At 38.6% G+C, this 25,122-nt stretch overlaps 2 protein-coding genes across 3 annotated transcripts in view; one reads left to right on the forward strand and one right to left on the reverse strand.

Moving 5' to 3' along the window:
* The first annotated feature begins 88 nt into the window (after positions 1-88).
* Positions 89-13,759, forward strand: LOC143040283 (putative protein disulfide-isomerase A4). Its single transcript, XM_076211114.1, has 12 exons — positions 89-306; positions 2,204-2,342; positions 3,094-3,296; positions 3,896-4,053; positions 5,394-5,522; positions 5,993-6,212; positions 9,395-9,528; positions 10,659-10,815; positions 10,902-11,064; positions 11,177-11,247; positions 12,537-12,895; positions 13,440-13,759. The coding sequence occupies exons 1-12, from the start codon at positions 207-209 to the stop codon at positions 13,518-13,520; spliced, it is 1,914 nt and encodes a 637-aa protein (XP_076067229.1). The 5' UTR covers positions 89-206; the 3' UTR covers positions 13,521-13,759.
* A 1,391-nt stretch (positions 13,760-15,150) lies between these two features.
* Positions 15,151-25,122, reverse strand: part of LOC143040284 (uncharacterized) — a 46,906-nt gene continuing 36,934 nt past the window's right edge. For both annotated transcript variants that reach the window (XM_076211116.1, XM_076211115.1), the window contains one exon: positions 15,151-24,855. In XM_076211116.1, the coding sequence (XP_076067231.1) occupies positions 24,726-24,855 (130 nt within the window). In that variant the 3' untranslated portion in view covers positions 15,151-24,725. The remainder of the gene's footprint in view (positions 24,856-25,122) is intronic.

Genomic DNA, 25,122 nt, shown 5'->3' on the forward strand with positions numbered 1-25,122 from the left:
TATATGGATACTTTACTTAAACAACTTTACTTATATTGTAGCTATGTCTATTTAATTAAAGTACGATATATTTTCCAATCCTTTGGATCTTCGCTTCAGACAGTGTCGGTTTGTTTACTTCACACGGCGCGGGTTTGACAGGAGCGGTTGAATGTACTGAATCAGGGAGAGAAGGAAAGTGGAAGTCCTTGCAATAGTGCATAACGATGTTGCGGATTGCATTTCTTCTCATCGCACTGCAAGCTGCACATTGCCTTGCTGAGGAATATTTGAAAGAGCCGAAGGTTACAATCGACCCTGACGGAGGTAGAGTATTTTGATATCCATCCCCAGGTAATAGAAGGATATCGAGCTTAATATTGATTGTCATGGACAAATGCATATAGTATTATTTTCTATAAATTTTACTATTCAACCTAAATATGTGTGAGGATAACAGGGGCGTCGCTGAATTCAATACTCAGACTGAAAGAAATTGGTTGCGGTTTCTTGAGGCCGGGCCGAATAACGGTACTATGAAGGAAGACACCAATTATGATTTCAGTTAGGTGGGCTTTACAGGTATTAGCCTAAGTTTATGTGGTGGAAGACGGAGAATGGTTGTTTATACAGAAAACCTCAATAGTATCCCCTTGAATGAATCATGATTACATTTTGTGATAAAACATGAATTCCTGTATGTCCAAAACAATTATTAGTCAAAAAGAAAAGCCATACCATAGTGAATTTCTAGAAGAGGCTTTTCTAGTTTGCAACTCTTCCCCTGTATTCCTTTTGTATGGTCTGTATAAATTGGTTGTTATGGATTGTAGTTTACTGTCTGTTCTTGTAGGAAAATGTCATGCAGCTGTTATACATTACCTTGTATGATTATATATTAGAATATGCTGTTTCTAGTGCTCATCCAAGATTTTCTCAAAGATGAAAGCATTTATTGGAAAATGGGGTAGGTTCTCCTTACCTATTATGAATCCTGTTTCAAGGTCTTGCACCCTATTTTGCCCCATCTTTTGCATGAAAGGAGGGAGGCAAGATCTTTGAGCAGATTTGGAGGCGGGCTGAAGGAAAAACAACTGTCTCGCCACCTTTATGTGGTGCCCTTAAATTTAACTTCCATCCAGGAGTAGATGCAAAGAACGAGGTTGTGACTGGCAGTTTATTTAGTGACTGTCAAACCTTTTTCTCACTAATCACTAATCAGACATAACTTAATTAACCTATCTAAAATCAGTAGCCCCCCCAGTATAGTGCATGATGATAGGGGCAAGAGAAGGTGATATGTGGAAGCCTTTAATCACAACCCACATGGATGGTGGTGCAGGGACAATGGTTCCTCTGTAGCAGGATGAGGGACACTAGAGCACTATTGTTTGGTAGGAGCCAACATGGCATAGCAACCCTTAATAGGATCCACCCTGGTCATAATGCATGGAGAAGAGACCAATGTGTCTCACATGACCTTGTGCAAACCTGGCCAGGCAGTGACTGCAGCAAGGTTACCCAAATACAGTATGAATAATGGTAATAATAGCAACAACAGTAAGGAATGAGGAGCAGCTTTGCCAAAATCAAAGGTATTCTGTTGCTTGACATTACTTGTGAACGTCTCAAATAGGACCCTCCACCAAGCTCAAGAATGGTATACAATGGAAACACCAGAGCAATAGTACACCCTGCCTGCTGAGGGTAATAATTGCTGTTATAAACATTACCAGCAGACCCAAGCATCACAGTGACAGCAACCCAGATCCCACTAAGCAGCACTGTATTCCTGAATTTACCCAGTCCTTCCAGCCACCAACTTAAACCATACCAAAACAAAGTAGTGATTTGATTTGATTTTATTCAGATTCAATCATACATACAATAAAAAACAATACATGTAAGACTCGTATTATATATAGTAAATACAATTGTATACCCGAGGATGGCACAGAAAGTCAAAAGACTTATTTCCACTGTGGTCCTCACAAAAAATGACTTATTGTAACTAGGAAAAGATTGTCATAATACAAGCTAGGTTGACTAGAAGAAAAAGACATCAAAATTGACTAACATGAAAAATATGACTGTACTGACTAGAAAAAAAAATGACTTGGAAAAATGACAAGACAAATGTTGAACCCCCTGTGATATGTGGTGGTACTATTTTGTATGTTGTTTTGGAATGGGAGCACTTGTTACTTTTTATTTTCCCTTTCAGAGATACCCATAGAAGAAATTCATGGAATTGGAAATGTGGATGTTATGGAAGAGGATGATGTGCTTATCTTGACACGAGATAATTTCCAAGCTGTAGTACGTCCCAAGGACCTCATCCTCGTGGAGTTCTATGCCCCATGGTCAGCTTCAGACATAAGTTTTTAAATAGTTAATATGTATTGTTTTTATGTAAGTTCATTGATGGAAAACTCAGGAACTTTCCTGTTATTGCCCCACCACTAATTTTTTTATTTTGTTTATCTTAGGTTAGGTTATTGCCTAACCTAACCTAACCTAACCTAAGATGAACAAAATCAAAGACAACAGAAAAAAAAAATTAGTGGTGGGGCAATAACAGGAAAGTTCCAACTCTCATTCTCTAAATTGCTTCCCACCTTGAAGTGTAAACATCTGACCACTCCCATTCTGAATGGGACTTTTCATGTTATTCTTGCTGCCATTTTGCTGTTTATTAATCAGCCCCATAGGAAAAATGCCTCTCTAAGCAAAGTAAAAAACACACTATCACCTCTGCATTCAGGATGCCATCCAGCTCTAAGACATTTCCAACATAGAATAGGCCTGGCCACAGAATCAAACTGACCTAGGTGTATCTACCACACAGAAGACATTAAACACTTCATCCTATACTGCCCCTCAATAACTCATCTTGGACAACAATGCAATATTTCTTCTTTGAGTGGCTATTGTTGATTGAGCCATAGGTCTCCTGGAAGAGAGACTTGGGTCAATAGATTGAAGATTTATACGTGATGCAGTGAACCTGGGTATTTTGGTTACAAATTTTAATAAGTGAAGTTTATATTTAGCTTAAATGGAATATATCATTGTTAAAAAAAAACTGATGATAATGATTCTGTACATCTACAGGTGTGGCCATTGTACACAATTGGCTCCAGAGTATGCCATTGCCGCCAAGAAGCTCAAAGAAGATGGCATTCCCCTGGGCAAGGTGGATGCCACTAAGGAAACTGAGTTATCCAAAGAGTACTTAATTTCAGGCTTCCCCACCTTGAAACTCTTTAAAAAAGGGCAGCCTGTTGAAGATTTCAGTGGGCAAAGAGATGCTGCAGGTTAGCTAAAAGATTTTGTGTACAAAGGTTAATAGTAATAATTGTTGCCTTGAGTACTGACTGGAAACCCACTACCCTACAGTAATTGGTAGTTGTCCTTGGGACCTCTCGTAGATCTCGCTGGGAAAAAATTTTGGACTGTTATCTGTGATGTAAACAAGTTCCTGCTGTGGAGGCACTGTCTTGTTGGATTGCCTTTGAACCAAAATGTGTGGCTGGGGATAGGGATAAATTTTCATCCCACAAATTGCCCAATTGGGCAAGGGAATGAATGCTTTTTTGCTGGGTGTAAGGTGGGTTTATGTTCAATTTGGCCACCACCACCCATTTAAGTGGGAAAAGGATTTGATTATTTGGTTTAACATCACAACCTCCCCCCCCCCTTTCCTGTAGTAGGAGGCTAGGATGGTGCCCCTTACAGAGGACTTCAATGAAATATGCCCTTGGTTCAACTTTGCTGGTGGCATGGTTCAAATTGCCATTCCCTCAACCTTTGCTTCAAGTAACAAAATGCCCTAACTCTAGATTAGAGCCTTGAAAGTAGACTCTGAATTTTATTTATTTATTTATTTATTTTTTTGTCTTTATTTTTTCACAAGGTATTATTGAGTATATGAAACGTCATGCGGACCCGAACTACAGTCCCCCTCCATCAGCTGTTGATGTTCTTACCACAACAAATTTCACAAAATATATCAAGGAGAAGCCACTGTCTCTGGTTGAGTTCTATGCACCATGGTGTAAACATTGCAAAGCTGTAAGTACTAAATTGTATATGTATGTGGTATTACTAAACATACAGCAAATAATCATTAATACCATCATAAACATTGAAAGTATTTAATTCTTACTTAAGAATAATATACAATTTGCACTAATATAAGGAATTAAGTGAATACCACAATTCCATACTACCTACATTCACCGAACACAATCGTCAGCGTAGACAATTCTCAAAATAAAGTTAGACTCGTAACACAACAGCATAACCTTCTCCACTCAAACAAAAGAAACTACAATCACTAACAGACACTATAACGGAGATGATCAATCCAAACTCGTATAAAGCAAACAACTTTCTATCTACCAAGGGCTTCTCCCCTATAAGGGGGGTCAGCCAAGTCATTGGCACACACACCCACTCCTACCCATTCCCCTTCCATCCTCCACCCTTGTTTTACTCTCATCTAACTCCTGTGAAGGGTCATCCCTGTCTACAGCCCACTGCCTGGGTCAGAAGCAATGCAGTAAGACATAGTTCATACACAGCACCACTTAATCTGCCAGCCAACCCCCCCCCCTCTGTCCCCTTTTGCAGAAAATGTAGAAGACAAGCAAATGACCAACACCACAGATATCTATACTTCCCACCAAATCAGTCCCTGGTTTCCATACCACATCTTCAACTCCTCAATAACAAACCATATACTGGAAGGTTACACAAATGCACCTCCCAATTTGGTTAAACATGAAGCAACTTTCTCAGATATAAAAATGTGCTCACCATCCCTCCAAACACAAACATCATGACCTCCCTTCAGACCACTTCACTTTAGTTTCATTCCATGCTAACACATCCATCTTTCTCATAACATACCACTGATCTGTGGTTTTCTAGTTAGAGAAACTTGAGGCAACAGTTAACCTCTTCAGTACGAGTCAAATTCTCGCAGGGAGCATTAGCTGCCTGATGTACAACGATGCATCACAATACTCATATTATAAAATATAAAGTTACATCTGTATTACTGTTCTCTTTCACTCTGAATGTTAATAACCACAGAAAATATAATCAGGCCAGTTCACAGAATATGGGTCACTCTGCTACAACTACAAAATGAATATAATCAGGATACTGGCACTGGCTTCTTCATATACACACTCACTTCTCATGATGCCTATCATATCAAAGGGGTTAATTAACACCAATATAGATTTGAGAGTATTCTCAAAATTCAAACTTATTTACAGCACCATGTTACATTTATCCTTCACATTTTGTGGAAGCCTTGTAGTTCTTGTAGTCTACTGTCCTTTCCAGTGAGAGGCACTTGAAGCAGTTGATTGACCTCTTCATTTTTATGAATTTCCCATCAGTTGGAACCTGAATATGAAGGGGCGGCAGCAGAATTGAAACAATACAACATCCCTCTAGCCAAAATTGATGGGCCAAGTGAAAGAGACCTGACTGATTCGTATAAAGTGTCAGGATATCCAACTCTCAAGGTAAAAAAAAAAGTAATTCTATAGCCTATAAATTTTTCATTGTATGTTAGTGATATATTTTTATGCTATGGGTAGAATGGGACAGTGATGTATTATATATATATATCTATATTTTCTTTTACCAAATTTTAGTTTACAGGAAGGGAGCTATGCTCATGGGGTCCTGATTCTTACTATTCAGTTTTCATAACTTTTTCAGTTGTGTATGGTTCTAGCTTGTGGTATTTCATCTCCTCTCCAGAAGTTTATACATATGTGTGGAAAGATAATTTCTTCACAATCTTTGATAATTTGTTTTAATAATGCCCCCCTAACCCCAGGTGGTGCCTTCTTTGTACCCAGTTGCTATATATGCATGGCCTCTTTTCCCTTTATAATGGAGGTGGCCAGCCAAGCCACACCCACCACACCCATTTGTTTACCCTTTTGTGTTACTTCCTTGTGGATAATAAGGGTGGTTTATTTTCCAGGTTTTCAGATATGGCCGAGAATTTGAGTACAAAGGACCTAGGGACCATCAAGGTATTGTATCACACATGCGTGAACAAGCCAAGCTCCCATCCAAAGAAATCTCCATCATACTGGATGCACAAAACAGTATGGCACGTAGTGATGTAACAGTCTTTGCTCATTTTCTTGAGAAGAATGACATGTTTGACGAGTTCATCAATGCAGCAAATGAATTACGAGGTAGAGTATCTCATTGTTGATTAATGGGGACAAAATCAGACAGTGATAAAAGTGAACACACTTGGAGGATTCTCTCTCTTTCCCCTGCAATTGTGTTTATTTTTAGTATCTAATCTTTGTTCTTATGATATTTTGTTAGGTGAAGTAAGACTCCTTTGTCTCTTACCTTAAGGGGGTTAACTCTCATTTCGGTGAAAAATACTCGATTTTGTCAAACTTCGTGTGTGGACTGGTGTGGTGTCCCTGAACACGACGGGACTGGTTTCCAGACGTATAACGCCACCCTTCTCAGGTAATGGCGGGTTTAAAGGGCCAGAGATTCCCGTCAGCCACGCCCCTTTCTTTGCTATGGTTTGTTTTCTTTGTATTTTGTCGATTTTTGTTGTTGTTTTTGAGAATTTTATACTCTGATATTATTGTACGATAGGCAGCAGTCACCACACTCAGTGCGATCGAAAAAGGGTTCAGCATATGCGTGCGTAATTTCTCCACTTGCTATCCTGTTTTATACATTTCTTGTTTATAAATTCACTACTCCATAACTAAATATGTCAGATGTGATAGTTGCCGAAGTATTTTGCTCCATTCTGAACCTGAGAAGTGCAACAATACTCACCTTAGCAAAGGGATTGTAATGCATGTGTACCATTCATTATGTGAGGGATACGGAAGGTTAGGATTGTCACGATTCTCAGCTGGCATGGGTACAAAAGAAATGTAATGAACATCTGCTGCTTACTTCCCAGAAATGGTCAAAGGATTATGTAAGTAGATATGTGCATTTGATACTCTTTGGAGGCACTTTTATGGAGTAGTGAATATATGAACATAAAAATGCTATTTTCTCAAAACTAGTTTTTTCGCACAAAAGTAACTATAACTTCGTGTGTAAATAAGTAATTTTGATCATTCTTATTGGAAAATGATCGTGATACTTATATCTAACAATATTAGTAAATTCATTCTTAACCTACTTGAAATATATTTTTGACAAATTTTTAAAGTTGTGATTTTTTTTGTTTGTTTTTTTCATAATTTGCTGTAAGGCTGACTTTCTTTCTTTTTCACTTATAATTACGAGTATACTAGTTTAGGTACATCTGGATGTCTACTAACTGTACACCAAAGGAAATCATTATTCTCCTCATACATACATACATATACCAAGGCTTTTTCCCCCTTCCAAGGGAGGTAGCCAAAAAGGGAAAGGCATAAAAACACTCCCACCCATTTCATCCCTAAATACACTCCACACCCCTCCCACCCTTCCTCTCATCTGAGCACCTCCTGGATGACGGGTCATCCCTGCACCCTGCCCACCGCCCTGGGTCAGAAGCAGTGTCGCAAGACACAGTACATCCACAGCAAGGCCGCTTCATTTAATCGGCGACCCCCCTCTCCGTCCCCCTTTGCATATAAGGAGAGGACGGGGAGAAATCCCTTCGGGCTGCGTCAAAATTTACTCACACATACTACCTCACCCCCCGCCCATTCCTCCTCATGCAGTCACAACATCATCCATATACAACCATTCTCCACTCACTCTCCCTTCCTTCCTCAACAGACATTCCCCTCTTCCCCAAAGCCCCCTTCACCCCATCCATCCACCTCATCCTAGGACGTCCCCTCATGTTCACTCCCTCCACATCTGCCTTCCATACCTCTTTTACTAGTCTTTCTTCACTCATTCTTTCCATGTGTCCAAACCATCCTAATATTCTTTCATCAACCCTATCTCCCAAATCCTTTTTCACCCCTGTTCTCCTCCTCACCTCCTCATTTCTCACTCTATCCAGCCTAGTAACCCCCACCATACTTCTCAGACACCTCATCTCAAACACATTCAAACTCCTTCTCTCTTCTTCTCTTATGTTCCACGTTTCTGCCCCATACAGTGCTGTTGGCACAATCACTCCTTCATACAGTCTCCTCTTCGCATCCATTCCCAAATGTCTATTTCTCATTACACTCTTTAAACCACCAAGGCATTTACTCGCTTCTCTCAATCTACATTCTACCTCCACCTTCACTCCACCTTTTCCTGCTACACTTGCACCCAAGTATCTAAAACTATCCACCTCCTCCAGTCGCTCTCCCTTAATGTTCACTTCTAGTCTACTGCCACTTTCACCCCTTGTACATCTCATCACCTTACTTTTACCCACATTTATCTTTAGCTTTCTTCTATCACATACTCTCCCAAACTCTGCCACCAGCTTCCTCAATCCCTCCTCTGACCCTGCCACAAGCGCAGTGTCGTCCGCAAACAACAGCTGGCTCACCTCCCACTTTTCTCCATTTTCTTTAACCATCTCCAATCCCTGACTCACTACCCTAGCATTCACCTCTCGCACCACCCCATCCATGTATAAGTTGAACAGCCAGGGCGACATAACGCATCCTTGACGAAGTCCCACCTTTACTTCAAACCACTCACTCTCTCCATTTCCAATCCTAACACATGCTCTACTACTCACATAAAAACTCTTGACAGCTCCCAAAAGCTTTCCTCCTATCCCATAAATCTGCATAACCTCCCACAGTGCCTTTCTGTCTACCCTATCATAAGCCTTTTCCAGATCCATAAAAGCCCAAAAAACATCCTTCCCCTTTCCTATAGCTTTCTCACATATCTGTCTTACCACAAAGATCTGATCTACACAACCTCTACCTGTCCTAAATCCACACTGTTCCTCACCAATTACTCCTTCTGTTCCTCGCCTAATCAAAAATAAATCAAAATTGCAAGTAAATCGTCTGTAGTGTAAAAATTTCCAAATGGATTTCAATGAAATTTCTGTCACAGATGTATCCTATTCCCCTGCACATTGTGTTAAATTTCCATTGCCTTACATAAAAAAATAAGGTCGGGAGGACCGGAAATGCGTAATCCGATCGAGCGAATCACCGAAAAGATAGTTAACCCCCTTAAGTACTTTTTGATATACACAACAAACCTTATGTTTTGACTCGGGATGACTTTGGTATGCACATGACCAGTAATTAGCAGTGTGCAAGACAGCCTTCTGTTCTTCATTGTTATGATAGACTAGATAGTTTTCATTATGTTGTAGATTTTTTTATGTATTCATTGAAGTAATTACCTTGTATAATTTTAATTTTGCTAATGGCTATCATACTTTGTATTGGGAAGAATTTTGAGGCTTAATTCTGTTGTGTAGGTCGACTTGTCTTCCTGCATACCTTCAGCACTGATGTGGCAGAAAAGTTTGGCCTGGAGACCAACTCTGTGACTGTTATTATGCCAGAAATTTATTATTCTCCGTATGAGAAGAAATCTTATACATACACAAAGGTTAGTAACTTGAGATTTCTCTTTGTGATCTTGAAGAATGAAGTTGCATATACTTTGATACATATACTAAGGGCTTTTTCCTCCTTACAAGGGAAGTAGCCAAAGACAAATGCATAAATCCACTCCCACCCATTTCATCCCATACTTTGATACATACATACATATACCAAGGCTTTTTCCCCCTTCCAAGGGAGGTAGCCAAAAAGGGAAAGGCATAAAAACACTCCCACCCATTTCATCCCTAAATACACTCCACACCCCTCCCACCCTTCCTCTCGTCTGAGCACCTCCTGGATGACGGGTCATCCCTGCACCCTGCCCACCGCCCTGGGTTAGAAGCAGCGTCGCAAGACACAGTACATCCACAGCAAGGCCGCTTCATTTAATCGGCGACCCCCCCCTCTCCGTCCCCCTTTGCATATAAGGCGAGGACGGGGAGAAATCCCTTCGGTTATTTTTTCTCTTCACTGATCCAACAACATTTTTTACACAAAAAAATCCACTCAAGATAAAACAGTGGATACAAGAAGACATTCAAAACAAGAATGTATTATAGTAGACATACTCCTTTACCATTGCTATTTTTTTTTATATATTTTAAACTGAATAGTGGGAAAGACTAACTGCTAGTCCCTTGAATGTGAAAGCTTTAAGTTTATTTAACTATCTCTACACTAAGGGCTTTTTCCCTCTTATAAGGGAGGTAGTCAAGTCAAAAGGGGTGTACCTATTCCCACCCATTTCACAGTTTTAAGTATTACAAAGGCGGAGCATGCTGACAGGATACCTTTTGGTCCATATCTAGGTTGGATGAAAAAAAAATCGTAATAATAATAAATGAATAAATAAAAACTTGGTGTGGATGTGCTGTGTCTTGCGACACTGCTTCTGACCCAGGGCAGTGGACAGGATGCAGGGATGACCCATCATTCAGGAGGTGCCAAGATAAGAGGGAAGGAGGAGGGTGGAGGGGAGTGGAATGTATAGGTAATGGAATGGGTGGGAGTGGTTTCTATGCCTTTTTCTTTTTGGCTACCCACCCATGTTGGGGGAAAAAGCCTTTGGTATATGTATGTATGTAAATAAAAACTATAATAATGTACTAAATATTTCTTTTTTACATTATGTAGGCAACAGCAACATATAAAGAAATTGCAGAATTTATTAGCAAGCAGAGTATTCCTCTTGTTGGACAAAGAAGCAAAACAAATGAAGGATTCAAGTACCAAAGTCGACCTCTTGTCATAGTATATTATGATGTGAATTTCTCACATCAGTATGTCAAAGGTAAGGATAGATTTTTGTTGTCAGCAGATGATTCTTTGTAAGTTAAAAATGTAATTGATTTAATGAGATTATTAATATGTTTTCAGACACTCAGTTTATACGCAAAAAGATTGTTGAAGTGGCTAACAAGCATCGTGATATGATATTTTGTATCAGTGATGAAGAAGAATATGAAGATGAATTGGAAGCATTAGGTTTAGGAGAATCTGGAGAATCGGTTAATGTGGCGATTTATGACGGATTGTATAGGTAAGGTGCTTGGAAACTTGTGGATAGCCTTGTCAATATTACACATGAAAAAGTTAAAACTAAAGTTTTATCATGCCTATTTCCAAACTATATGTATGGTTACCCTACACAGGTACCCAATGGAACCTGAAGAAGATTTTTCTGCAGATGTTCTTGAGGACTTTGTTCAGAAGTATAAGAAAAGTGAGTATAGAGAGAAAAATGAGCTAAGATGAGAGGGAAACAATGGGTGGTGAATGGGAGAGGAATGGATGGGAGTGGGTGTGTTTTGGCTAGCTACCTCTTTTACAAGGGGGAAGAGGTGCCTTGATAGACAATAAAGAATGTTACACTACACAAAGGTAACAAGAACAGTTATGTCCTTTTTTCCATTAACCTGCAAAGTTTTTATATGCAGATGACACTGGCTGTTCTGAGAGACTGAAGTGGATAATATTGTGTTTGGAAGGATATGTGAGAAAAGAAAGGTGTGTGTGAATGTCAGAAAAGTAAAGCAGTGTGAGTTTACAAGGAATAATGGTGGTAGCAGGTTGAATGAGAGTGAATAATAATTGTTGCTTTGAGTTTCACTAAGTGGAAAACCTACAGCCCCTAAGTAGATGGCAACAGTCCTCATGCCCTCCCACAGATATCTCTGGGAAGAAACTTGGGACTGTTCTGTGTTGTATTTATTTTATTTCTTGTGGCAGGTAAGAGAGGAGTAGAGGTGGAGGTAAATTGTAGATTGAGAGACGCAAGCAGCTGTGGTGGATTAAAAAGTGTAATGAGAAATAAGCATTTGGGAAAGGATGCAAATAGGAGATTATATGAAAGGGTGGTTGTGCCGACAGTACTGTATGGGGCAGAGACATGGAATTTAACAGAGGCAGAAAGGAAAAGATTAAATGTGTGAGATGAAAAATTTGAGAAGTATGGTAGTGGTTACAAGGTTGGGTGGAGTGAGAAGCGAGGTTTGGAGGAGAGATGGGGTGGAAAAGGAGATGGCAGATAGAGTTTATGAAAGAGTATTGGAATGTTTGGACACATGGAAAGAATGAGTGAAGAAAGATTAGTAATAGAGATGTGGATGGTGTGAACATGAGGTGATGACTGAGGAGATGGATGAATGGGGTGAAAGGGACAATGAGCAAGAGGGGTGTGTCTGTAGAGCAAGGAAGTGAGAAGGTAGGAGATGGGAGTGAGTGGAGAATGGCTATGTATAGATGATACTGTGATGGAAGGAAGGGAGGGGGAGTTGTAGGGAGTGGTTGTGCGTGAATGATATTTTGACACTGCCTGAAGGGATTTCTCGTCTTTTATTTTTCTGTATGAGGGGACTGAGAAAGGGGGTTGCCAATTAAGTGAAGTAGCCTTGGTGTGGATGTGTTGTCATGCTGCATTACTTTTGACTTAGGGCAGTGGACAGTATATAGATAGATTATATTTATTTACTTTTTTTTTTATTTATTTGTTTTATTTTATTTTTCCTCCAGATAAACTGAAGCCTCATTTCAAGTCTCAGCCTGTTCCCAAGAAACAGACTGGACCAATTCGTGTGGTTGTAGCCAACAATTTCGAAAAAGAGGTTTTGAAGACTGAGAAAGATGTATTTATCATGTTTTATGCACCCTGGTGTGGTCACTGTAAAAAACTGAATCCAGTCTTCAAGAAATTAGCAAAGTATTTAGAAGTCCATAATCCTGATGTCACTATTGCCAAAATGGATGCAACAGCCAATGACGTTCATCCTGCCTTCAAGGTGTCAGGGTTTCCTACTCTCTATTTTGTTCCAGCAAAGGACAAAGATAACCCAACCCTCTTCAGTGGAGAAAGAAGCCTAGAGAATTTAAAGGTTTGTGGATTTTTTTTTTTTTCTCTCTCTCTCCATCACATCCCATACTTCTTTCATCTCTGCCTAGTATTCTATCTCTATCTCTCTTCTTTCCTGCCTCCCTCCCTTTTCTTCCACCACTTTTCACTCAGAATTTCTCTACTCCACTGCCTTGTTCCCATAATTTATTTGCATCCAGAACTCTTATTCAGAACCCTCTCTTGACTACCCTGCCACCTGCCAACACTAGCCCATGTATAATTATGCTTGTCTCTATATACACACATTATTTGGTATCATTATTTCCAGTTCAATACATATTTCTAACATTTCTGCAATAGTCATCGAAAAAAACACCCTGAAATATAGACTGCATGTCATGATGGAGTCGGTACTTCAGTATGGTGGTACCTAGAGTAGTCTTTGAATTACGTGTACACTTTTGAAGTTGGGGCACTTGAGCAGATTCTATTTCAGGTAATGGTAGGCAATTTTATTTCTTTAAGAAGGACCTAGACTTCAATTGATTATTATTCATTTATGGTTGATATTGTCTTTTCCACAGGACTTTATTGCTCAAGAATCCACCATTTTTGGTGATGATGAAAAAGAATACGAGGGTGGTACAAAAAAAGATGAACTTTAGATGAAATGTTGAGCAGTGAGGAAAATTGCGTGTAAGTGGACTTTGTTGAATTGTTATTATTGAGTTTGTTCATGCCTTGTATACATATCCCCTTTTTTTGTTAGGGGTTGCCCTAGATCCAGCATTGAAAGCAGTTGAACATTTGAATGTATTTTTTACGACTTACATATACAGTGGCCGCGAAAAGTTTGGGCGCAAAATTATAGGCGCCCTAACTTTCCCCTAAACTCAAAACATGCGAAAAATACAACTTTCCACCCAAACTTTTCGCTATTTTTCAATGCTAGCGTTTGTACCCGTATTTAGCCGAGACAATACACACTATTTGGCAACTCTGTTTAGGCGCACTCGATGTCACATGGAGTTAGTTTCTAAACATCTCTCACGGAGACTAGTCTTTTTTTGCGGTGGTCTCTGTTTTTGTGCCTTGATATCTCCGTAATGAGAAGTGGTAAAGAGCTGGAAAGAGACACAGTTGTTACAATCATAACCCTCTATAAGGAGGGTTATAAGTTTAAAGATATTGCTACTCGTGTGGGAATTGGAGTGCGTCAAGTGCAAAAGTGGACCAAGAAATTTCGAGACGAAGGAAGTGACATCATTCGTACTCCAAAGCATCGTTCTGGTCGGCCAAGGAAGATATCAAATCGTACTTCTACGGTTCTAACTGCCTCCTAATAACCGTAGGAGGCAGTTAGAACCGTAGAAGTACGATTTGATATCTTCCTTGGCCGACCAGAGCGATGCTTTGGAGTACGAATGATGTCACTTCCTTCGTCTCGAAATTTCTTGGTCCATTTTTGCACTTGACGCACTCCAATTCCCACACGAGTAGCAATATCTTTAAACTTATAACCCTCCTTATAGAGGGTTATGATTGTAACAACTGTGTCTCTTTCCAGCTCTTTGCCACTTCCCATTACAGAGATATCAAGGCACAAAAACAGAGACCACCGGAAAAAAAAGACTACTCTCCGTGAGAGATGTTTAGAAACTGACTCCATGTGACATTGAGTGCGCCTAAACAGAGTTGCCAAATAGTGTGTCTCGGCTAAATACGGGTACAAACGCTAGCATTGAAAAATAGCGAAAAGTTTGGGTGGAAAGTTGTATTTTTCGCATGTTTTGAGTTTAGGGGAAAGTTAGGGCGCCTATAATTTTGCGCCCAAACTTTTTGCGGCTACTGTATTTGTGAAAGAATTGTGGTCCAGTGTATTTATTGAAATATTGCAGGTTGTAAGACAATGAGGTGAAAGGTTTTGGATATGTAACTAAAACTTTTTTTCTCATTTTAGAATTTGTAATGGGCATACAAAGCTCAGATAGGTATCTATGAATTGCTTTAATTGATTGTTCCTAAAATTAGCAAAACTTTTGTCAGCAAGCTCAAAAGTATGATTTTGTGGTATATGGGCCTAATCCATGGATTTGATCAATCCAGATGAATAATTTCATTAACTTGGTTGAATATTGTTTCTTTTTTCAACTAATGTAAAGATTCTGCTTGGCTGTCATAACATCCCTTGAACATGGTATCAGTGTATTTTATTTTTCATCTTTTTCATGGTAGGTAATTTAATTCAGCTGATGAATTGAACCAAGACTTGAGGGTTTTTTATTATTAGCTGGGTTACTGTTCAGGGTTCCATTCCTCAACATATTGAAATGTATCATTAACTTTGTTATTAAGTTCTCCCTCTCTGTAATGACAGCCCAGTTCTATGACCAGCATATCAAGTGTTGGATGAAATGGAAAATGGTATATAGGTATATACCAATGGTCTTTTCTCTTGTAAGAAAGGGGCTGACTCAAAGCATGCTTTGACCTGTCATGGAAAAGGAAGATCCCCAGACCCTGTTAAGTTGCCTTTTACAACACACACGCATGAATATGGTAGCAGCATTTGTGTCCTTCACCATCAGAAGTATGAGAAGAGATGGTGTCCTAGGAGTGGTACATGGGTGGATTTAAGATCAATTACAGAAACTAGGGATAATGAAAATGTGGCTCAGCATTCCTCAGTGGAAATTTGTCTCCATAGAATATATGAATAAATAACTGTGAATGGTCTGTAGGAGTGGCCACTGAAGTTCCTAAAGTATTTGCATATACATATACCATACATACATCCCCTTACAAGGGAGGTAGCCAACGTCAACAGGAATAATTCCACTCCCATTCACCACCCCTCCCTCCCTCTCATCTTGGCTCCTCTTGGATGACTGGTCATCCCTGCATCTCACCCATCACCCTTTGTCAGAAGCAATGCAGCAAGAAATGGTACATCCAGAGCAAGGCCGCTTCATTTAATTACCAATCCTCCACCTCTGTCCCCTTGTGCAGTAACATTGATGATGGGGAGAAATCCCTTCGGGCTGCATCAAAATATCATTCACACACTACCACTCCCCATCTCCCACCCACTCCCTTCCATGCATCACAATATCATCCATACACAGCCATTCTTCACTCACCCCTATGTTTTGCCTTGTTTCCTCAACAAACGTCCCCCCCTCTTGCTCAACCCCCTTTTACCCCATCCATCCATCTCATCCTCAGTTGTCCCCTCATGTTCACTCCATCCACCTCATCCATGGTTGTCCCTTCATGTTCACTCCATCCACCTCTGCCTTCCACACATCATTTACTAATCTTCATTCTTTCCATGTATCCAAACCATCCCAATACTCTTTCATCAACCCTATCTCCCCATCTGTTTGCATATATCAAGGGAATTTTTTATGTATATATTTTTTATTTATTATTATTTTTTTAATAACATTTCTCATGTTTGCAATATCTGGTTACATGGTTGCATATTTTTGTTTTAGAGAATAGTTGGGAAAAAATGGCTGAATAAAAAACTTGCCATTACAAATTCTTCAAATACATTTTCAACATAAGCATGTATACCATGTTAAAGGCATGAAGTACTCTACTGATACCATCATTTACGTTGGAATTGTATTAAGGAAGGTGAAACACAGTTAAATCTATTTGAACCAGTATGGAAGAGTTGTGTATGAGCCGACTTAAATCTTGAAAATAGTACTACATTGTAAGCTAGGTATGATAACTGGAGAGTAAATGACTGGATCTTTCAAACATTGCTCCTTTACAATTTATTAAATGCAGTCACTTGGCTTATTACTCGGTAAGCATATGCTTGTGGGGTCTTGTCTTTTATCCTCCGACTATCATCTGGTTTTTAAATTTATGTATGATTCCAGCTTGGCCTATATCAAGCTCTGGACTATCCTTAGAGGAAATTTATTTTTTTCAACTCTTTAAGACGTGTTGTATTTTTCAACTTGTTCCCATGACCTCATGATGCTCTCTTATTCCAAGTTAAGATATAGTCTCTAAATTTTGTCTATCCCTTTCAATGATCTGAACACTGCAATAATCTATCTTCGAACCTCAAAAATTGGTAGGATTGATTAGTGCTTCTAGTCTTATATGGCTTATCTGAAAGGCTGGGAACTATTTTGATAGCTGCTTTTTGTATTCTTTGTTTTTAAATCATTCATCTTGTGTGGAAACCAAATCACTGCTACATGTTCCAGTCCAGTTTAGATTAGGTTCTATTATTTTTCTAATCGTCTCTTCATCCATGTAGCAAAAAGCTGCCTTTGTTTTTCAGCAATCTATACATTCCGTCTTCATACACACACAATCTTGCGGATATGTTTGTGAACTGATATTTCATACCTTACCAGAGATCTTTGGTAGGCTTTAAGACTTGTTTGCCGCCATGGGGCAGCAGGTTTCACAACATTCCCTCATCATTTTCTCCAGATTGTGTATTAATCCTTAGCTGAAGACTAGGGAGCATGATCCCCACTATGCACAAAATAGCTGCTTCATTTATCATCATGTTGTTGATTTCCAACCTGGATGATGATAAATCACCTACAATTACATAAGCTACTTTTGAATACCTTTCACTGCTGCCTGCACTGCCTCCTTGCAGAATAGCATATTTACCATGTAATTGTTGATTTCCAACCTGTATGTTAGTAATCCATTAACATTAGCTACTACAGGTATTAATTTCCTTGCCCTACTTCCAGTGCTCTTGCCCTCTTCTCACTTTTGATATTTCTTCAGAATCTGGTTTAGAAATATTAGTTTTCTATCATTTCACACATATTCTTGGCATTATTTAAAGAGTTCCTATGTCTGTCGTCATTCATCCTCAAAATCGTCTCTGATTCAAATATGAACTTTTCTGCTAACTGACAAGCTGTGGTGATTACCACATTTGCTGTGGCTTATGATTTAAACTTTATTTATAATGGACATGGGCCATTCCTCTTGTACCAACTTAACCTAAATACATTTTTTATCTTGTCAGTCATGTTTGAGTTGTTACCTATAACTGTGGAAGTAATTTCTTGAGCACTGAGCAACTGATACTCTTCGTGACCCCTCCATGAAGTAAAGGGATCCTCTTTCCTGTGGGTATTTATACTGAATTGTATCATACAGGAGAGGAGCAATACTCATGGTTTCCTGTTTCTTACTCTATCATACCTGTGCGCATGCATGCCCAAAAATGGATAAATATGATTCAGATACATTATAACAACTGTTTTGATATTTTTTGGTAAATACAATGCTCATTGTAACTAGTTGTACAGGAAAAAATGGTGCAATCAGGTACTTAATCACATTCCATGTTATGTTCATTCGCTCAAAGATTACTTTGAACAAGTTTTTATTATTGGAATGAAAGTAGTTACAGAAATAAAGTTAACAGTATATATAAATACATTTTCTTGTATTCCATTTTGAATGCATCCAAAAACAGACACGTGCCTAAGGCAAAAAAATAATTAAATAAAGAGGGTTGTGAGGTTTATTGAACATAGGCAGACAGATTGTTAGTGGGGAGCAAATTAATTAACAATTGTTATTCTGTTCTGCATCTCCATTAAAAGGGGGGGGGTGAGGTTTTTTCTACCTACTCTGAATTAAATTTTGAGATCTTGCAGCCTTCTGTCTTGTCTCGTGCCTAAGAATAGGAAAGAAATATCTCAAGGTAGGATTAAAAAAATATGCTGAAAGAAAACAAACTGCTGCTTCATCTCCTCAGTGGGCCCCTGGGTTCAACTCCCATTTGGTAGTTCATGCTGACATTGAAGTAGTGACCGAGTCAGTCTGACAGTATATTCAGTGGCTGGTAAGCTTTCCTCCTAACATCTCTCCACCATTTCCTATTTAAAAACTGGAAACACCTTTGACTTCTTAGATTAACACATGGAAAAAAATGTAAACACCTTTGACTAAGTAGACAAACACAAAATAAAAAATATATATCAGTGGCATGAGATTGTCCACCAGGATAAAAATACTAGTAAACTACAGTCCGAAACAAATCTACTGGGAGTGGCTCCCCATGAAGATGAAGTAGAAGGGTACCCTTTCTAGTTTTTAGTGAGCAGTAGATCCTGAAAAGAGCTGCTTAATCATGCAGGCAAAGTTGTACTGCCCCTTCAGTCCCAGTACAAGGTGATGACTATACTTTGCACCATCTACCATGTGTTTTATGACTAGAGACTTCCAGGGATCACCATAGTCTGCTTCACTGGTGGGAGTTGATCCCAGGAACTATGAAGTGGTGAAGCAGCAGATAGTCTTGCAGAAGGTATAGCCCCTTCCTTCCCCCTACTCCCTATGTGATACAGTGTAAGATAATAATGAAATACCATTAGCCCTATTCAGAGACTAAATATCAGTCTCCATGGGCTGCACCTCCAGATGGGATTCAAAGGTTTTGATGGATTTGAAAATGAACTACGAGACCCTTACAGGACCATCATAGATACCCATGAATTTTTTTTTTTTTTTCTTTTACTTCTTGAAGGAAAAGTAAAGTGTGAGGACACAGTTTAACCTTTTATTCATCAACAGGTGCAACAAGAATTGGATAGAATTAGTGAAGTGAAATGAGATTCGTAGAGAGAAAGAGAGAAAAAGAGTCCAGGTACTTGTCCCACATAGTACAAGGCTCCATTTTCATTGCAAAAATTGAACAGCAACTTGGAGAGGCAGATATATGTGTAATAACTGAAAACAATACATTTTGGTTGCAAATAACAAAGCAGTGATTATCATATATTACAATATTAATGCTGCTAGTGTATAATTAACAGCTATACAAACAAGAAGAGCCAAGCCAATGCAGGTGATCCAACGTGAAGCGGACAAAAAATAAACAGGTAATGAAAAATATAAAGGTAATTTATCATGTATAAAGATAAAACATTTGCACAGTGAACTCCCTCCTTAGTCTTTCAAAGGGGGGCTGGCTGCTTGGCACATGAAAATTGAGTCTTGCAAGAATAAAGTCTAGAAAAGACTGCATGGAAAATAAAAGGGGGGAAAATCAATGACCTTTTGAAAGAATACTACTATTTCCCTATAAATCAAAACAAGATTTAATGAGAATACCACATGCAGTAAGCTCATGTTATAGATCTGTCTATCCACAAGTCTGAAAGTGACATTATATACAACCAGACAAGTTCTTTCCCAACCAAATGGGTACACACAACACCTACATCATCATCAGGGTATACAAAATTATAGGTCTCGGCCAGGTTGCTCAGGATACTATTGTGAGGCCATTTATTGATCATCTCAGTGGTCCATGAATGAAGTGTTAGAAGAACCTTCCATTGAAATACAGATGAAAACATGAAAGTTCTTTGAAATCATCTTTTTCCTCAGTGATAGTTAACTTTATGGAATGCAAAACACAAAAGAAAAAATATATATTAACAAGAAATCCCTTTATACGTCCTTATCACACTGTCTTTCATTTATATCAAAATCAAATTATCAATTATAAACTCATGGGTCAACTGAACATCTTGAAACACTCCATAGAAACGATGTTGGGAAAAAAAAAAAGTTATCACAAATGTGTTCATGTTACTAGACAGTGACTAGAAACAGATCAACACCTATGCAGAGGTGCCCTACTGGATCAACTAGGTAATGCCAACAGGCTCCCCACACAATAGCTGGTAAATATCCACCAGCAGTGACCATCCAAAGTCCAGATATACTGCATAATTACGTCAATCAATCTGCTGTCTCAGATATTTCTTGCATGTGACCCTTAAGTTTCATGCATATACACATCTGCACACATATCTTCTGTTCTGCCTATCAGCTATTTCATTCATCTTGATATCAGTTTGTGTACGACGAGAGTGTATAAGTAGTATTGCCCCTTCCCATCTACATGAATTGTACTAGGCTAAGCTCCTCACTATTACCAGGTCACAAAAGAATTGCATCATACATGGAGGAGCCAAACAGGGACACCTTTGTGGTCGGTCTAGCCTGAAGAGTTTATACATCTGATCAAGCACAATGTCTTCATTCATAATCATGATGGCAAGAGCTACATTAACTTGCAAAGCCTTCAGGCAAAAAGCAGGAAGTAGATGGGAATCACTTGGCACGAAGGTACAACACAGTGATGGATATTTTAGCAACATCTGGCAAAAAGTGGAGTGTCAGTGCAACTGCTGCAGGTTTCAAATACTATATAGAGTACAGGGCAGGCTTTGAGACAAAAACACAACCCTAGGATAGCTTTCCACAAAGGTGCCCAACATAACCCTGAATTTCATTCCATTTTTATTTCTTCTCATTCTTGATATGCTACTCACATAAAATATGAATGCCTTTTATTGACAATGTTATCACTTTACATACCAGAAGAAATCTAAAATTATGTTGACTTTATAAAATATAACATTTTCTAAAAGCCACCAAACCTAACAAGCAACTACACTACTGCACCATTTAGGTCTTGTATTGTGTCGAAGAACATAAACCACATTAGAGCAAAATTGTTGCCCTCCCCACCACCCCTAAGCCTTATCCCAACACAATCAGCACATTACTACTTGACATCAAGTCAGGAGTCCAGAACTAATGAGGTCAGTGACCTTGAAATAAAAACAAAATGAAAGGGAACACAAAGAATTTGCTTATAAACCACATAGTTTTTGAGTCCTTTACATCACATATACTACCATGTGGAAGCAACCACCGAGAAAGATAAACTAAGAATTGGAAGACTTTTGTATATTTACATCATAAGTGCTAATACACAGAAGGAATTACAATAGATAGAAAGAACTTAGAGATATATGACAGAATGAGCCATGGTGAAGAAGGAATTTGGAGGGATAGTGGAAGAGGTACACATAATTTTGCTGCTGTCCTGGTGATCCATGCTAAAGTAATTACACATAACATCAACATCACAGAAAGGTATTTAACTGAATGCAGTTTGATCAAATCTAGTAAGGAGATAAATGTAAACCTCCATCAAGGTCTGTACAAATTAGATAGTTATATATATGAAGAAATTTCAAAGTTGTTTAATTTGTAAAATAGCAGTTTTGAGCAATTGTCTAAATTGTTTTTGTTGATCACCAGGACAGTGACAAAACTGTGTGTACCTCTTCCACTACCTCTCAGAGTTCCTTCTGCAACATGACTTATTCTGTCATATATCTCTAATTTCTTTCTATCTATTGTAATTCCTTTGTATTAACACAGGAGATGTAAATATATGAGACTACTCTGCTTCACTAGTTTATCTTTCCTGCTGATTTCTTCTGCATTTGTGAACACATGTTTCTAGTGTTTTCATTGCATATACTACCATGTGTTATGTGATTTGATTTACATATACATATGAGCATTTGTGTGTGTGTGTTTAGGCTGTGAACAAAACATTTTCAACATAATCATACTAGGATGTCTACATCTGCAACAAGGTTCAAGCATAAGGATTTGGTGATTCTGTAAAGAATTTGGGTTGTACAGAATGCAATTCATGCATACACAAGCAGAACTGTACAGTTACATATGCAACTGGGTTTCTATATGATTAGACCAACTTCACATAAATGTCAGTAATTCCACTGGTTGTACTTGAAGCTCAAGCTTGAGCTCATCCTCCTTCTAAGTTGCACAATCAAAGCTAAAGTTCATGACCTCAACTATTATACAGTATTGTAACAATCCTTCAGAGAGGAAGTTTTGCCATTACTTGCTAAACAAATGTACGAGTCTGAACAATAAACATTCTTTTATTTGATAAAGATTCAGAGAAGAATAATCTGTACAAGGGCAACAATTACCTGTTAAGGTTTACTATATATATTCTGTGTTGTGTTTTGCTGATGCACAAACATACATACATACACACATACAATCAATTATAATGCCTTTCCGAGCATTGTACCCAATGCAGGACTCAAAGCTGTGGCCTCTCACATGATTAAGATTGGTAGCATGGACTGTAGTTTTAAAATACTTTCTGGAAATTTCCATTTGTGGCACTTTTCTCGCTAAAATCTTCTGGATTCTGGATTTCAGAATTTTAGATAAAGGATTCTCAACTTTATATGTATAGACACTTATATAGTGCTGAGCATGTGCACAATGACTTGTGCAATGTGCAATTGTGCACCAATGCACCTCAGTGAATATCATTTGTGTACTGCACACTGTAGAAGACTTTGTGCAATATTGTGCTCTTGTACAAGAGAAGACATATGTTCAATCCACAGGGTATGTGATCTCAGGAGCTATCTGCTTAGCTGTAAAAGGTGTTCTCTCAGGGTTTGTATATGCTGAGGCCATAGAGAGGCAGCCTGACCTCTTCCTTGAACTATAAAAGGTTTGTTTACTTGAAGGGAAACTGGGGGCTGCTGAAGATGAAGATGGAATCAACTATTGACAAGTGGCAACTATCATGACTAATAGCACCCCTGCCCCTCTGACTCCATAGTTTTATCTTGTCAATTCTCACTTGTTTTTATTACTTACTAATCTGTGCTCTGTAAGGAATGAACTCATTAAATTGTACACAGTTTAATTATTGTAGTCTTTATTATCTCTCTTTGTATATTTGTTATCCTTATAAAGGGGAAGAAGCCTTTTGGTATATAGATAGATAAACAATTCATATGAAAAAAGTCATACCATTATGTATGTTCTTCATCCACAGCTTTCAGTCCTGCAGTTGTATATACTCCACATTACAGGCACCAATTTTCTGTGAACTTTTCCAGCAAGCTCAAAAGGCAAAATCTCAAAGCCTCCAAAAATATTTTTTTCTAAGGCTTTTGTGAATTTTCTACTCCAGTCTAACAACAGGCAAATGTGGAAAAAAAAGTACTGAAAGACGTCTTTCTAACAAAGAGACACCGACTAAACTGGTAGAGCCACCTACTACATGTCATTTCAAAATGTGTATTAGGTAGATAATTATCATGATGCCAGCAAAGCACATAACCACAGGTGCAACTGAGTGGCTCCCATCCTAAACTCAACTAAGAAGAACTTACATCAGAATGGGAGGTCATAACTAGTATATAAAACTGGAAAACAAAAGCAATTTTGATTTATGTATAAAACATATAAAAATGAAAAGGTTGAAAGATTAAATTAAATTGTAACGTATGCTTGAACACATCTCACTTAGCACCTTACAAACAAAACAAATACTGCCTACACTGGGTCTTTCTTGTCCTTACCATCATTATCACCTAACCCTTACCATGACATCCTCCCAGTACGTCAGCCTAACCTTTCACGACTATGACACCTTTTGTGACATACACAACTGAAAAATATCACGTTCTGAAGAGCATCTCCAAAGCCTATATTTCATGTTAAATTTCATACAGCCTTCATTTGTATAACATCTCACCTCCTTCTCTTTAATTGTATATTCCCTAAGTGTACTTGACTTATCCAAACTCCTTAAACTAAACTTGCTAATCCCTGCCATGATTACATCTTGGTGTCAAATGCATCACATCAGCCACTCAACTAGCTGGATCTCCTTTGACAGCAAAGGAGAGGTCACTTTTCCACAACTCTTAGATTCCCAAATGGCTTTATCTCTGACATAGCACCAGCTACAAGTGACTAGAAATTAGCGAAACTATGCCATGTCACCTTCCATCCCAAAACATCATTTTGCTAGTTATTAACTAGCTTCCTGTTAGTCACTGACTTACAACATGCTAGTTCTCAACTTACAGCCATCTGCCCACAGCAATTCACAATGATGACGATGCTAGTCCTTGGCCACACACTTTTGTTTGACAAGTCATATGTTTTCAAAATAATACCAGTTAGTCCTTACATGGTAAGAACTAATCCTTGAGAGCCTGGTGGAGTCGAGTGGCAAGGCGCTGGACCTCTGTATTTTCATGTTTGCGCATTAGGATCTGCACTTTGGCCAACAGGCGTTCCCGCACGTTGATTCCAAAGAGACGAGCATACCTGGGGGAGCAAGGCAAAAGGAGCAGCAGTCATATTTCAAGATCTTCCATCACAGAACTGCCATAATTATGTCATGATCTGAGTCAAACACAACACACCCAACCAAATACACAATTTAATTACTGACAACTTAATTATCTCTGGAGTTATTCCCCCTGCTGAATAAGATTGCAGAAGTGGAAATGTTCTTATAAACTGAATCACACTGTTACCATTGTATATTAATCTCCTATAGTGAAAATGACTGCCCTACATTTGATACCACAC

This window comes from Oratosquilla oratoria, chromosome 28, assembly GCF_046742065.1.
Source record: "Oratosquilla oratoria isolate Oo_2021 chromosome 28, ASM4674206v1, whole genome shotgun sequence".
NCBI lineage: Eukaryota > Metazoa > Arthropoda > Malacostraca > Stomatopoda > Squillidae > Oratosquilla > Oratosquilla oratoria.